The 16,270-nt window shown below is 41.9% G+C and overlaps 1 protein-coding gene across 1 annotated transcript in view; it reads right to left on the bottom strand.

Annotated features, from left to right (window-relative positions):
• Positions 1-8,869: 8,869 nt before the first annotated feature.
• The window catches only part of LOC144762280 (latexin-like), a 152,408-nt gene continuing 145,007 nt past the window's right edge, over positions 8,870-16,270 (bottom strand). The window contains exons 5-6 of the mRNA XM_078647418.1: positions 11,322-11,384; positions 8,870-9,143 (exon numbers count right to left, since the gene is read on the bottom strand). Of these exons, the coding sequence (XP_078503544.1) occupies positions 9,048-9,143; positions 11,322-11,384 (159 nt within the window). The 3' untranslated portion in view covers positions 8,870-9,047. The remainder of the gene's footprint in view (positions 9,144-11,321; positions 11,385-16,270) is intronic.

The raw sequence follows: 16,270 nt of genomic DNA, 5'->3' as shown, positions 1-16,270 counted from the left end.
CCGTTACAGCACCTCCATTATACTTAGCTTTTTTTTCTACCTCCAATTTTCCCCATAAATATTGTTTTTGCTTCCATACGAGGTACTATAATTGTTACCACTACTACACAAAGTTCTCTTGCATGCGCCGTCTATGCTCGACCTATAAAGGAAGGTTTAGGCCTGATAATAGGTTTATTTTGCCAGGTCAAAATGACAGCTTAAAACTGCACACACAGGCTTCAGTGACATGCTTGAGACATGCTTAAAAGGCTACTTAAGTGGGTGGCATAATATGTGCTGCAGGCCACCTAGTAGCATTTAATTTACAGGCCCTGGGCACAAGTAATATCACTTTACTAGGGACTTACACAAAAAATTAAATGTGCCAATTAGGTGTAAGCCAATTTCACTATGTTTAAATGAGAGTGCTTAAGCACTTTAGCACGGGTAAAGTGTACAGTGTGCTAAAAGCCAATAAAGACGGGTTAAGAAAACAGGAGGGGCGAAGGCAAAAAGTCTTGAGGTGACCCTGCATAAAGGGCTGGTTCAAAAAGAAGTTTACACCTTTTTTATCCCCACAGTATCCAGAACAGGTGTCTCCAACCAGTCGATCGCGAGCTACCAGTATTTCATTGACATCTTCAGAGTGGCTCACAGCCGTAAGTTATTTTTTTTTTTAAAAGCACAGGGTCACCTTTTTCATTTAAAGGTAAAGGAAGGCTGTGTTTATTTTAGATTATTTTCTTCAGGCTGCAGATAGCAGGGCCTGGTAATGAGCAGTGCTGGAGTCAGATGTATGGCCCAAGGCACAGAGGTGACTGAACTAAAGCACTGAGGGAGTTAACTCTAAAATAAGTCCCTGTCAACTCAATATTGGAGTGTGAGATCAAAATGACGTTTCTCATCCTTGCCTCCACCTCCTCAGCTTTGGATGACTCCTGGTGGCCCCATGCCCTCGGAAATACCCCCACCCCGACAGACCACGCACAGAATCTCGGCCTCATACTAGACTCATTGCTCACGATAAACTGTCAGATCATTGCTGTATCCTCGACCTGCTTCAGCACCCTCCGCATGCTTCTAAAGACATTCAGATGGATCCCACCAGTCACTCACGCTCTCATCAGCAGCAGACTGGACTATGGCAATGCTCTCTATGCTGGAATCAACAAGAAACTCCTTCGCAAACTCCAGACCGTCCAGAACACTGCAGCCAGACGGATCATCGACATCCCCAGTCGCAGTCACACTACCCAACACCTCTGCGACCTCCACTGGCTTCCAGTCGAAAGAAGAATAACCTTCAAACTCCTCATCCATACATACAAGGCCCTTCATAACACTTGCCCTGCTTACCTGAACCACTGCCTCTCCTTCCACGCATTCAAAAGACACCTCTGTTCAGCCGAGCTCTCTCTGGCCACCGTCCCACAAATCTACTAGACCTGAAAGAGAGGTCCTTCTACCTCGCAGCTAAAGCCTGGAACAACCTCTCTCCCACCCCTAACTCTAGCAAGCTCCAGCATTTCCCCAGTTCAGGAAGGACCTCAAGACCTGGCTCTTTGGATGACCCAAACACTCAATGGAGACGACCCCCCTCCCCCCCTTTCAGCACCTTAAGACACTCACGGGTGAGTAGTTGAGCTTTTCCAACCCTGATTGATTGAAAGTTAAAGTGAAAAGTTACCTTAATGATTAAGTTAACTTAAATTCTCCTATTTCAAAGTGTTGAATCTACAAACAGCAGGCCTCTTGGTCCCAGTAGCCAGGAGACACTGTGCCGTATTATTAACTGAAAAATACAGTCTTCTTTTTTAAATGGGAGAAATTTGAAGTGAAGAAACATCTTTCTATACAACATTAAGGGTCCGATTCACGGAACTAACTTAAGACAAAATCCTAAACTTACTACTTTTGGTATTCACAGAAGTTAGGATTTTGACTTAAGTTTGTCTTAAGACAGACTTAAGACAAACTTAAGACAAACTTAAGACAAAATCCTAACTTCTGTGAATACCAAAAGTAGTAAGTTTAGGATTTTGTCTTAAGTTAGTTCTGTGAATCGGGCCCTAAGTCTTTCAATTTAGCCAATTGCAGATTAATGCTTTATGAAGCATGTTTCTTCACTTTAAATTCCTCCAATTTAAACAAATGGCTGTATTGCACCTTGTCTACAGGACTTTAGGAACAAGATTCAGGGTGTTTGTAACTGTGATTCAATTTAAAGGATGAGTTTTAAGGATTCCATGTAAACATAAAGTTAACACTTCAGTTTAATTTTCTCCCTTTTCAAAGTGTCCCCTTTACACACAGCAGGCATCTTGCTCTCAGTGGGTGCTAGACATGGTGCCATATTTATAACTGAAAAATACAGCCATTATTTTAAGTGGGAGAAATTTAAAGAGCAGACAAATGTTCCAGATCATGAACATTTTTGCAGAACGTTTTCTGCACTTTAAACTTTTCCCATTTAAAAAAATGGCTATATGTTTGTATTACACATGTAACCGTGCCACTTATAACAAAAGGTATTGCAATGCCACAAGTACATAAGACATAGGATCTCAGTCAGTCATACACATTTATCCCATTCATACACTCACATGTTCATACATCCCCAAAGCCCACACTCTCACTGACACTACATGGCAGTCCTGTCATAGTGTTACTAATCAAAGTATTTTGTTCAGACCATTGTATCTAGTTCTATAGATATTAGGCTTAAAGTCAATGGAGCTGGACGTGAGGGTATCTGGTAACAGTTAGCGAGTTGCTTGGTCTTCAGTAGCTAACGATTATTTTCACTGATCAGAAGTAGCTCTCACTACAGAAAAGGTTGGATACCCCAGGTTGGAGACTTTCACTAGTGCTGGGAACTCCTCTGAATAATCCTGCAGTGCATATCATAGCATCATAAACTTTAGAAAGAACTTGCAGTCCACCTCTTTCATTCGTTACACCGGACCCATCAAACAGCCCATGTAAAGGTACATTTTCAAGCTCTCGCTGCCGATATTGGCCCAAGAAATCATCACCATCTATGATTTCTGAGGATTCTGGTAAAGCAAGGTTCTTCCTTAGATGTTGTAATCAGTTTAAGTGTCTGCACAAAGCTGCCTCTTGCCTCCTCTTTCTTCTCCCAACAACCAGCACTTTCATTCTCTGGATCAGTTGTTACCCTGGGAACCTTAGAAGGATAAGGGCCTTTTCTGGCCACAAAAGCTGCCTCCACCATCTGCTGTATTTGGATTGAAGACAGAGAAATGTCTTCATCTTGAGGAGTAACATCTTGTAACTTCTCAGAAGATGTGTCCTCTAAATTGGGTGTCTTTCTGAGGAAAGATGGCAAGGCTTTAGGCATATTGACACATTCAACTTTTTACTTAACTATAGGAGCCCAGACATTTAAACGTGGAATGAATGGAAAAGAAGAATTTTGAGTAGGAGGATAAATAAAATTGTAAGTAAAGTAGTGATCTTCTTGAATGCACATTTGAGGAGTACTAGAGGTGTTAGTTCAGAAGTACGCACTGGGTAACTACCATCACTCTATAAAAAGTTGGTGTATTTTGGTTTAAGGAATACACAGATTATTAGTCTGTAAACCTAACAGAGTTTGGTACAGAAATTTTGATGTATACACTCCTTGAAATGGAAGTGGTTCATGTTAGGTAACAAAATTACACACACAAAAAAATGTAAAATGTGATGTAAAAATAAGAGTTGTTGATTTTAAGTGAAACGTATTGATTACATGTTTTTTGTTTTTAAAATGTGTAGGTCCTGATGAAGTCCTTATAAGGGATGAAAATTCTTGGCTGGATCTGTTTTAAGTGTGATGGAATTTGATACTTAATAATAAGAATTTTATTGAAAAGGACACCAACGTCTGGACCTTAACTGGAACTTAACTGAAAAACAACAGATACATGCAATTTGAATTGGAAAGTTCAATTTCAACAAGGAAATTAGGTTGCCCTCCTAATATTTGAAATCGCTTAAATTTAACTCTCCCTTAAAAATTATCTTTTAAAAATTATTGCTATGATCAAGCCTTCAGCTCAATCTGAATACCCAGATCCAGGTAACATTATCAAAATCCTAACATTATTTTCAGAACACTTGGATACGTTAGTGAATCGCACACAATGGGCGGACAAAGGAGATCGCAACAATTTTTAGCAACTCTTAAGTTTTCTCTTTTTGTCGAACAAGTTGCTTTGCAACGTACACACCATATTTCTGATGATTTCTTTTTATAAATTCCAGTCAGGTTTGGGACATGGCCGTCTACACTAAAAAACAGCCCTACTACAGCTAGCAGACGACATTTTGCGCACTCAACTCCAGCAACACTTGTCTCGTTGTACTTCAAGATCTCTCTGTGGTATTTGCTACCATAACTCATTCCTTGTTCACTATATGATAGATTTACAAACATTTTACGCTGAGTTAGACCAGCACAAAATGTTTTTTTTCAAATTTACTTTCCAGCGCAAAACTTGTTTTGTGCTGGAAAGTACCCTAAAGCAACGCAAAGCAGCACAATGCACTGCTTTGCACTATTTAGCGCTAAGGGGCGTTACATGGGTGGTACAGGGGCGTTCCCATGCAACCACCCATGCCTTTTGACGCAAAACCCTATCTACAAACAATAGGAGAAAGGGTTTAGCGCCAAAAGAAAATGCCATTTCGAAGGAGGCATCAAAAGGCGAAATGCTTTTATTTCTCCTTTCTTTTCCGACTGTGGATGCATGCAGCAGTGTGCAGTAAACAAGCAAAGTGGTAAAAGGTTTAAATTAAGTCTAAGCATAGTATTGTGTACTGGAAGGGTACCCTTCCTATACAAAACCTATGTTAGACTCACGCACATACCCTTGCACTATGGCCCAAAGGTGTGTGTGTGGCACTCGACAGCCGAAATCGGTGCCATCGCTAGGGAGAGGGGAGGAGAGAGTCATATCTCTGTAGATATGGGACTCTCCTGCTCCCTCCCTTACACGCAATGCAGCGCACCATTTTTGGTTGCTGCGAAGCGTTCCGGGTCTTTTTTTGAAAATCTGGCCCAAGATTCTTAAAAAAGCACACGAGTACTGAATGTACTGCCCTCAAATACTTAACCTCCCACCTGACCAGAGCAGATTATAATTGATGATTCTCTTTCTAGTTTAGTTGCCCTGGCACATCCAACAAGGTTCTATACTTGCTCCCACTCTTTTTTATCTATTTGTAGGACCTCTTGGCATCCTACGCAAGATTCAGGAATTCTCTTTCATTAGTGTGCAGACGATATAAGTTTATCTCAGAATTTACTTTCTCAACGAGGTCTCACTCCTTACCATAACTTGGCAAAAGGAAAAAGGCAGGTTGGTTTTGCATCAATTGAACATTCATCCTTTTAAAAACAAGTTTCTCCTCACTTCATTCTCCCAATTTACGGTATCAGTCCAATCCTAGCTAGTCTCCTGAAATGTTTTGGACTGCAAACCAGCAATGACTGACAATGTGAAATCCCTAGGATTCAGCCTGGATAACAGGCACTTGAGTATGTAAATCATTAATGAAACATCATGTGGATTACCACTGTGCCCCTGAACCTTTTATGGGATTGTTAGCAACCTAGAAAACACCTCCCTTGCAGGAATGTTAAGTGGGTGGTGTGGGGCCGCAGTTCAAATAGTATTCTTTCCTCATTGCGGTGCACTGAACTAAGTCCTTGCACTCCTGGTTTAGGAATCCAACCCCTGCAAAACTGGAATCTATAACCCAGTACTTGTAATGCGGAGGTGGCGAATAGGTCGATAGGTGGGGTCCCCCACTATCCAGAAGTATCACTGAAGGACGTAGGGTTGAACTTGTGGACTGATCAGAGGTGATGCTTTCCCACTGGGCAAAGTACCAGAGTCTTGCCAGGACATGCATGATGTGATTGAAGGAAGTGATGGAGTCACTGCTTTCAGCGGGGGTGCCCCTTGTAGAGCCACCTTTGCCACGCCTGTGTACCTTATGGACTCCCCTTTGGAATGCCTTTTGATGCTGGGGGGTCCTGAAAGGAATGTTGTTCCTCTTAGTATATGGGCTTCTGTCCTGAACTCACTGGTTTTGCACCCCTCCTGATTTGCTCCCTACGAAAAGTAGATCTGGGACTAGGAGACTGTAAGAATCCATGAACTCGGAGATGTCCCTAACTTTTTTAATTTGTTCAAGCATCTATCGAGTTGAGCGTGGGGACGAACAGATGCTCTTCATCAAACAAAAAATTCAATAGGTGCTGTTGCAAAACCACAACGCTGTGAGCCAGGAATGCCTGCGGAGGGTGCTGATGTTGATGCCTCTTGCAGCAGGTTTACAAAGCTCCAATGGGTGGCTGTTCAGAGCTCTACTCAGTTACCAGCCGAGTCAAGACACTTACATTTCTTATAAGGTGTCCCCTGTAGCTTGTGCCGAGGCCCCTATACTATCAGAGTGGACAGTTAGGCAGTCGGGGCAATCTGCCAACTAATATAAGCGGGATTGAAGGCCCCTATACTATCAGAGTGGACAGTTAGGCAGTCGGGGCAATCTTCCAACTAATATCAGCAGGATTGAAGGCCCCTATACGATCAGTGTGGACAGCTAGGCATTCGGGAGCAATCTGCCCAGGAATATAAGACAGACTGAAGGCTGGCCTATACTTTTTATCCATTCTTAGAGTGAGTATCCAGGGTTTAACTTCTCCCTTAAGCTGTCTGTGGTCTGCCTAAGCATTGTCTTCAACATGGGAAGGTAATAAATACACTGTGCGTTCTTAGACAGGTTCTCAACCAAGAAGTTGTCCTCATCTTGCACTTTATGCATCTTCACCTAATGGTGCTGTGCAGCCCACTATATTACAGCATGGTATGTGGTAGTGTAGTAAGATGGGGATTGTTTGGCAGGGTAGCATTTGAGGTTGGTGTTGTTTTGGTGGTCTGTCAGATACTTCCCCCCCCCTTGTTCGGCACCTTTCCAGGGCCAGAAGGGGTACTATGAGCTGACAGTATCTGAGTCAGTGTCCTGCAGTGAGTGGAAAAGAAGCATTGGAGTGGTGGTGGAGGAGTTGGTGGCAAGGATGGGAACGGTGAAGGGCTAGTGGCCGAGTCCCTAATCCTTCCAGAACTAGGTGGACTCACTGGGTCGAGGCCTGATGCACTTCAAAACCCAGTCTGCATTTCTTCGGAATCTGGATGAATCCTGGAACCAAAGATTTTGCAGGAATCATACCAGGGATTTGGTGATTGGACAGTTTCTTTTGCTTTACATTTGGGATCCCTGACAGCCTTTGAAAGATCGACTCTTATGTGGAGTCTAACTTCAAGGTCGAGGCGAGCTTCAGCATCTACTTCGATACAGATTGTGGGTGAGCTTTTGGTGTCAATTTCTGCTCAGACTGTAGATTTTCAGAGTCGTGGGCGTAGGCAGCTGGAAGTGTGACGCAGTGCGTTTTGATGAAGTTTCCTTTGACATCAACCGAGCCTCTGGGAACCCGGGACAACAGAGCCAGAGGAGCCACATCCAAAGGTTTTTCCCATTTCTGACTCGACTCGGGGCTCAAAGCCCAACTCCTATGGGAATGGTGCTTGAGATGGTCACTCCAGGAGAAACTGATGTTACACCTAGAGCATAATGGTAAGAGTGTACGTTCCATACCCTTACCCTAGGTGCATTCTCCAAGAAATGAAGATGAAGACTCAAGGTCGATCAAGGATTAAGGCCTGAAGGCAAGGTGCATTGAAGTATAACAGTTGGGGACCATAAGCTCCGAAGTTGTGTTTTCAAGGGCGGATGGTCTTGGGGACGCAATAGTACTGTTTTCATCAAAGGGCTTGAATGACGAGCTGCTGGAACGGAGAGAAAATCCCGAAGCAGCATTCCCAAACATCCAAGCCCGATGGTGAAAGAAAACAATCTGAGGTGGAGCCAGTATGCTGGAGCATTTTGAACCGAGGGTGGATTGACAATGGATCTTTTGACAAGTTTCTGATCACTTTATCAAAGGTGGGTGTTGTTGAGGGGAAGGTTAACACATTTTTTAGAATCATTTTGAGGTAAATTTGAGTCAATTCAGAAACTCTACCGACTTCCCCACCTGCTGCTTCATGGCTGAGGTCTGCTGATCTATCATCAAAGCAGTCAAATCCAATACACTACTCTACCTGGCAGAAAAAAATCAATATCACTGGTGGACAATGCAACATGCAGAGCAAAGATATCATCTTGCTTCAAAGGCAAAATGAACAAATGATGGACGGAATGCTGAACAATGAAAACATTCACCCCCAGTCACAAGGATCTGAGTTTAATCCAACCTTCTTTTGGTCACCACGCCACCCCAGTTTGGACCCAACCATATGCAAATCAGTCTTGATCCTGTGCCTCATGGGAACAGTCCAGCCCGAACTGCCAAGCCAGGTTCTCCATGGACCAGAAACAAGCATCCTGGGACCTGTTTTGGGGCATCATCCCTCATCAGTCGAAATTGCATTTGGCTGGGTCTAAACTGGAATAGCATGGAGAGCAAATAAAACTATGGATTTAAGCCCAGATCTCTGTACTGGGGTGAATGTATGATATTGTTCAGCATTCTGTCCATCAATTGTTCTTTTTGCATCATCTTGCTTCAAAGCAAGAAAAAGATAAGAAATTAGACCATCTCCTGCTATGCACCCAAAGTCTGGAGCACCATCCCTGGAGGACACTCCCTTTCACAGAACGCCACATCAACAAGAAACTACGGCTACTGCCCCGTCCCCAATCTAAAAGGATATATGAACAGTAACCTGACACATGCTGCCTTACCCCATCTTGTAAAACTCTCTATTTCTTGCTTTGCGCTCTGAATACACAAAAGGGAACAGAAACCTGGGCATTATGATAAAACAGCATTTATAAAGCGTCACAAAAATTAAGGCAGCGGAAATGAATCAACAGGTATCTTTAAAATAGAAAAAGAGGAGATGCTTGGATTTAAAGCAAGGTCTTGATCATCGACGGATTGTGGATTGGAGTGTTACTCTGGCTTCGGTGGCAGCGGCACACACCTGCAATCAAGTGCTCCCATATCTGGGCTGCCTGCTGTTTTCTTTCACTTCAACCCCATGCTCAGGGTGCCAAAGAACCCGCAACTTCCAAGGAATTATTTCCTACAGAGAAACAGAAACAGAGCGACAGGGATCATAACCAACGCCTATTGACTTCCTCTACGAGTCTTGGTATAATGTTTTAAACTTGGAGTGTTGGAAGCACCACTGCTTTGTTTTAACCTTTAATATTGAACATTTGTTTTTATACTAGGTTATCGTTTATGCTTCATTTTAACTGTGCACAGACTACATGAAAGGCAAGACCAAATACAGGCAACTTCTTGTGCACTTTCAAATGGGTGCCATTTTGTTCTCCGCCCATTTCATATAGTCCAATATATACATGAAAAATAGCCGCCCTGGAGACAAGCCATTACCACCAACGTTTATACTGTACACCCCACCAATATGCAAAATATGGATGCAAATTCCAATTGTCAGGCCCTTGAAAAAAACTAATAAAGATATCACAACAGGAGGCCGAGAGGAGCAACGGAGGAACAGGTGGGGAGAGCAGTCAACACAGGGGGAAAGCAACAAGCAGGGACATTGAATGAAAAACAAAATAAAAAGCAAAAAGAACCGGGCATGGAGGAGTGGGGAAAGCAGTGGAGGCAGGAAGCAACATCTAGCACGCAGGGCAGGGAAGAATTTAAGGAGAGAAGCAGCATACTGGGGAGAGAGCAAGAAATCACGTGCACTCTCCTGGAGTTCTGGGGAAAAAATAGAAGAAAGAATTTGCCTGAATGTCAGCAGTGGAAGGATACAAGTCATCAAATAAACAGGATGGCAAACAATCTTTACTCTAAGGGAAGGACGAACACAAGAGAAAGGAAAGCCATTGAATGGGAAATAAGTATGTGAGTTTGACAAGAAAGCCAACCAATGGTAAGTCATGGGCTGACCCAAAGCCCATTATCGGTATTGTACACAACAGATCTTCAACAAATAGACAGCTAAACGTTACCTCTAGACAAGACCTAAAAAGTGCATTTTTAATGCCTTTCTAAACACAGTAAATTAAGGGAAAGTTGAAGGCCAGCCAGTAGATTATTCCATAAGGTTTCACTCAATGGAGAAAAATGTTCACACCTGCTCTGGAGTTGTTCTATGCTTAAGAAGAAATGTTTTATCTTTCAAGAGCAGTTCTTTTGCTGGGTGAAAGATATGTAGTCTATTTCTAGCTGAAATTGAATTTTTAGATTTTGTTTTTTAATGATGGTGTATGGATTGTGCTTGTCTTGTTTTATAACGTGTAATAATATGCTCGCATTTTATGTGGACCTCCTTGGAGTTCCAAATCTTTAATGAATATTGAATTGAACTGTAGTCTATTCTTCAGTCAATCTCAGAAAGATCCATAGATCTCTTTAAGTGCTGGCATAAGCAATTTGAACTGGATTCTCTTATTTACTACGCACTCCTTGCAGGGCTGATATTGTTTCTGGGTGAAACATTCACTAATGCAGGCCCTGCAGAATACGCAATAAAGGATATTTGCTTTAGATGCCCCTGCATAAAGGCCACTAAGATATTGTATATTGAAGTACACTATCGCCCCAACAAATCCAGTTTGATATTTCACGTTTCAAAGGGGTTTGCCATGTCTAATCAGTTTAAGACAGCAACTTGAAACCAATGTATCAGTTTGCTGTCCAATGAAATTTAATGGCGAAGATTACCCTCAGCAGCTTAACCTTATCCTTCGAAGAAAGGGGACATTGCCCCACTGTGAAAGCTGAGAAAAGACAATTGGTTCAGTTTCAGCCCAGAATTTTACTTGATCAGTAGGAACTTAGAAAACTAAAGTCAAGAAATATAAAAACTTCAATCAAGCACTTTGTCTGGCAAACTAAACACCACCGGGGTGCCGGCCGCATGGTTTTGATAATTAATTTTGAATTAGTAAACGGAGCAGATCATGCAGGCACTCTGGACAAAATCAATCAGTAGTATCCCAAGCAGAAAACAGTTTGCAGCTTCCTCGGACACCTGTGCAATGTTGTCTTGATGTTCTAGTTTGATCATGCTCTAACTTTGACATTTCTATTCATTCGGCTGTAGGTTCAGCAAAATTTACCATGAAGAGGTCTAACAAAGAATGGCGATCAGCATGGAACTATCTGAAACATCTTTGCAGGGCGTTACCACCAATATTTTGTGGCGGGACTGGTTCCTTGAAAGCCTTTCTGCATCACAGCAAAAAGCACTGGACTGAGTGCTCAACGGAATATTTACCTGCGACACCATGTCATGGAAGAAGACCAAGTAGTTGAATTCAAGATATTCATCTTCTCTTTTCTAAAAGAAAGTAAAGACATTTTTCAGACCATTATTTTGCATTGATGTAGCACTTACAAAACGTCTCATATTTATGTGTGATGGGGTAACTGGGTTATAGCCCAGTTATGCCATCAAGGGGTTCTGTTGACCGCAAATTACACGACTGAATGCTGGGCTGTTGTAAATATCACTTGAACCCGGTGATGTCTTCACTGGATCGATATACAAGTGGTCTCTAGAAGTGACGGACTTGCGGCTGCAGTCTGCAATGTCCAGATGACAAAGGGTCCTGCTAGCAAAGCTCAGGTTTCATTTCTTTGTCATTGTAAGAATATCGATTAATCAAAGGGTGATGCAGACGATGAGCAGTCCTAGTGACCGACTAGTTATTGACAAGTATAGCAAACTGAGATTAGGCTATGCTTTAGATAATATCCGCTATTCACAGGAATCATACCAGTTCTGCAAAATAATTTAATAGGGATTACATCATCCCTAATAGGGTTTTGAAATCACTTTTATGTGTATTGCATAGTTATAATATAATTTTATCGAAGTTTTAAACAAAGTTAAATAGACAATATTATAATGGTACAGTGTCAGAATGATTAAAGAGAATATTGTAGAAAGGCCAAAGGTCCATTAGATCATAACCTCTCAATCGCAGAACACAAAAGACACTAAACTGTAATGCTACTGTCTCCATGATGCAGATCAACGATATATAGCATATAGCCAGTGTCTAACCCAGGGTGGTGTGGAGTGCAAAAAACGATGGATTTAGGCCCAGATCCTTGTACTGGGATGAATGTATGACATTGTTCTACATTCTGTCCATCAACTGTGTTTTTTGCAATTTTCACCCCGAGTGGGCTGGGTATGCTCAGACGTGAGTCCCATACTCTCCGCACCACTGGAGTCAAGCTATCCAGGCTGATGAAGGCTGATAGCCAGAAACCGGTCCTTGGATGCTTGATTCCGGTCTGGGAAAGACATGGCTTGGTAGTTCGGACTGAACTGTTCCCATGAGGCACAGGGTCAGAGCTGATTTGCATATAGCCAGTGTCTAACCCAGGGTGGTGTGGAGTGCAAAAAAACGATGAATTTAGGCCCAAATCCTTGTACTGGGATGAATGTATGACATTGTTCTACATTCTGTCCATCAACTGTGTTTTTTGCAACTTTCACCCCGAGTGGGCTGGGTATGCTCAGACGTGAGTCCCATGCTCGCCGCACCACTGGAGTCAAGCTATCGAGGCTGATGAAGGCTGATAGCCAGAAACCGGTCCTTGGATGCTTGATTCCGGTCTGGGAAAGACATGGCTTGGTAGTTCGGACTGAACTGTTCCCATGAGGCACAGGGTCAGAGCTGATTTGCATATAGCCAGTGTCTAACCCAGGGTGGTGTGGAGTGCAAAAAAACGATGCCCAAGCAGATATTTTGTGCCCTGGAGTGTACCTAATAAGAGTGATCATTCGACTGTACGCAGCGGAGTCTTTCCGAACTAGCTTGACTATCTGCTACTTTCCTGGGCATCAAGATGTTCCCTGTACGACTATGATTGAGTGCATCTAACAAGAGAGACCAAACTAAACTGAATGTATGTCTATGACTTATGTAGCACTGACCTATCAAGAAAGCAGAGGGATGGGGCTTTTGCATTAGTTAATGCACAAGAGGGGTGGGGGGGTGGAGCGTGGGTACAGCATCAGTGGAAAGTGACACTGGTGGTTCCCTTAACCTCAGGAGGTTCGAGTAGAGCTCTGGGTACGAGGAGGCGTAGCATGAATACATTTATTCAGTGTTCTACTGTCGAGCCACATCATATGTACATCTGAGCATGTTATTTTCGAGAACAGGATTCGTTTATTGGCTTCAGCAAAAGGTAGTATTCATTTTGAAAAATCAATCATAGATACTTTCCCCAGGAAATGATGTTAATGTTAGTGGAGTGAAAATTTGCATGTTAAAAACTTAAAACTACCCCACCCCCTTGAAAAACAGAATGAAGCGAGGATTAAGTTTAGTATTGAGCTGTAGGAACTCTAATTGGAAAGAAGACACCTCCAGGTGGTCAAGGGAGGTACACATGTTTTAGCAGTGGGATAGAGGTATTTCTCTTCTCTTTTCAAACCAGTTGAAAAGAAGTAGATCTCCAGGCAGGTAGGTGAGGAGAGAGTACTTTATTCATCCAGCCACAGCAACTCCCCGGCAGCAACTGCCGATGTGAGAACTTTCCCCACAGAATGTTCCACGCAGGGAACGCTCAAGCACAAGGTTCTCAGATCAGAAGAACCAGATCCCAACACCAGTGTACAAAAAAGCCCTCCCAAGTCTAGAGAAAAGTTATTTCAGCTCTTTGGAGCTGCCTACCAGAATAACTAATTCAGAGATTTTGTTCTGTGAATTTTGGGGTTTCAAGTACCAGTACTCCTTTGTTTCTGCAGTTGCTGCCTTCCCCTAGGAGATGCAGGTTTTTTTTAACTAAATGGACTGTGGTGTTCTGGTGTACAGCATTATATGTTTTGCCTGTTTCCCTCAGTGTGCAGCAAGTCTCCACAGCCAGCCAGTTTTAATACTGGCAAAATGTGTTATTTCATTTGTATTCTTAATTAACTGTGCTACAAATTTTAAAGCCATTTTAAGGGCAGTAATCTTGCTGTCAGAAGGCCAACAAGTAAGAAAGTTCCACGGTCAAATCTGAGGATAAATAAGGTTTAGTCTAGTGCAGCGCTTCCCAAACTTTTTAGAACCACAACCCAATTTATCAAATGACAAACGTTCGTAACCCACCTACCTTTAATGAACATGAAGCAGGTGATTTTTGTAATGCAATTAAAGGATTATATGGCCCAGACAGCACATTCTCCACTGAAATGTCCACTAAATGTGCACAGACATACACTGTGCTACTGATAGAACTATATTGCACACAAATTATAAAAATCGTGTTTCAGTGAAAAGTTATCTTTTGTCATCACCAAGTAAAGTGTCTCGATTTGTTTTGATCCTACTAAAATCTTTGTTTCCATCACATTTCAGAATTACAAAAATGTGTTTCATTGTGCTTTCTAACTGCTGAATGTGTTCAGTTCACTTTTTACAGGTATTTACATTTTGTTGTGCGTTTCAAAACATGACATCATACATCCTTTCCTTTAACTCTCGCTGTACCCAAGCAAGATTATCACATAATTCACTTTAATTTTCTTTCTTTGCCTGCAATGTCAGAGGAGTTTGTAAACACCGATACCCATGCTAAAAAACGCAACCAGCAATTTGTCAAAAGAGAAAGCCTGACGACATCTGACCTCTGTCTTCGATGCACACAAATTTGGCAAGATAAATACAGAATTTAATTAATTCTTTATTGCTTGGATTTTTGCGACCCACCAAAAAGCAGCTATCGACCCACCAGTAATTTGTGACTTGCAGTTTGGGAAACACTGGCCTACTGTTTGTAAATCTAATTTAGAGCATGTCAGGTTACACATGGAGCGCAACTACCATTGAGCATTTCAATTCAAATATTCATTAAGATTAAGAACTCATTGAGGTCCATTTAAAAGAGTATAACATTGTTACAAAAAGAAATTAAAACAAACAAGATGATAGACGGAATGTTGCACAATGGCAAAACATTCACCCCTAGTCACAGATCTGGGTTTAATCTATCGTTATTTTGCTCACCAAGCCACCCCAGTTCAGACATGGCCATATGCAAATCAGTCTTGGGCCTGTGCCTCATTGGAACAGTCCAGCCCGAACCGCCAAGCCATTAAACATAAAAAAACTCATTCCACGTTTGGAGTTAACAACAAACAGAATAAAGTGGCAAGGCATATCCTAAGAAATACAAAAATGTACGAGAAGTAATTGGTAGCAGTTATCAAGGTAGTAGTAGCTTGATAAAATCCAGAATTCATCCTCAGCAAAACGTTCAGCTTAAGCAGCAAGAAGAGGGATTATAAAGCATGGCCTAATATGTGCAAACAACAAGCATTTGTTTTTGCAATGTTGTTAACAATCTATTAGAGAGAGTTGGTTCTTGAATATAAAACCCAAAGACTGCAGAGAACTAAAGGATATCAGAACTGAGTTATTGTGCATTGTAGCAAGCTTTGACTGTTTTATGTCAGGCAGGGTTAGACTAAGCAGCTGTGACAAAAACAAGCCATACAATCTACAAATGGACCGTACCTAACAAAATGATCCGGCTTACATTCAAATGCACCTAATCGAATTCTATAAAAGATAACTCTTATTTTTAAATTCTAGATGCTGAAATGATTTCTACTAAATTCAGGGATACTGATATCAATCAAACCAAATAATGCCAACCATTGCCATAACCCAGATTCAAGGAAAAGCAACTGAATATATACCCCCATGGCAGTTGGCGACTCAACAACGTTCGTAAGTTTTTTTTTTCTTTCAAGTCACAAGATAAGCTGTGACTCTAACTTACTTGGCAATGCGCATTGGCATCGACTCCCTGTTAAATAGTTTTTCGCAAAGCGGATGAGAGTAGCACGGAGACGTGAGTTAAGCCAGTATGGTGAACATGTGCATTGGTGAAGGAAGTTAAATAGTAAGGGACAAAATCTGTAATAAGAGCTAGACACTTCCCAGGAGGAGGTGTAAACCTACAGCACTATATGTGACGAACATATGCCTACAGGGTAAGTAATATTTTCTGTTTGTACCATGTGCTTTTATAGATAAATCATGCTCTGAGTAGACTCTAAAACAGCAACCTTCTGTAAGCGGTGGCAGTGTGTGCATGATGCAGCTATCTGAAATAGTGCCCTAAAGACAGTTTGGCCAACCATTGCCTGTTGTCTAAAAAAGCTAGCCACATGACAATACTTAGTTAAGGTGTGTGGGGTTTTATTTTTTTAAC

Source organism: Lissotriton helveticus, chromosome 6 (assembly GCF_964261635.1).
Source record: "Lissotriton helveticus chromosome 6, aLisHel1.1, whole genome shotgun sequence".
Taxonomy (NCBI): domain Eukaryota; kingdom Metazoa; phylum Chordata; class Amphibia; order Caudata; family Salamandridae; genus Lissotriton; species Lissotriton helveticus.
The sequence above is the reverse complement of the archived record's forward strand: the minus strand, read 5'-3'. Positions and strand labels throughout refer to the sequence as shown.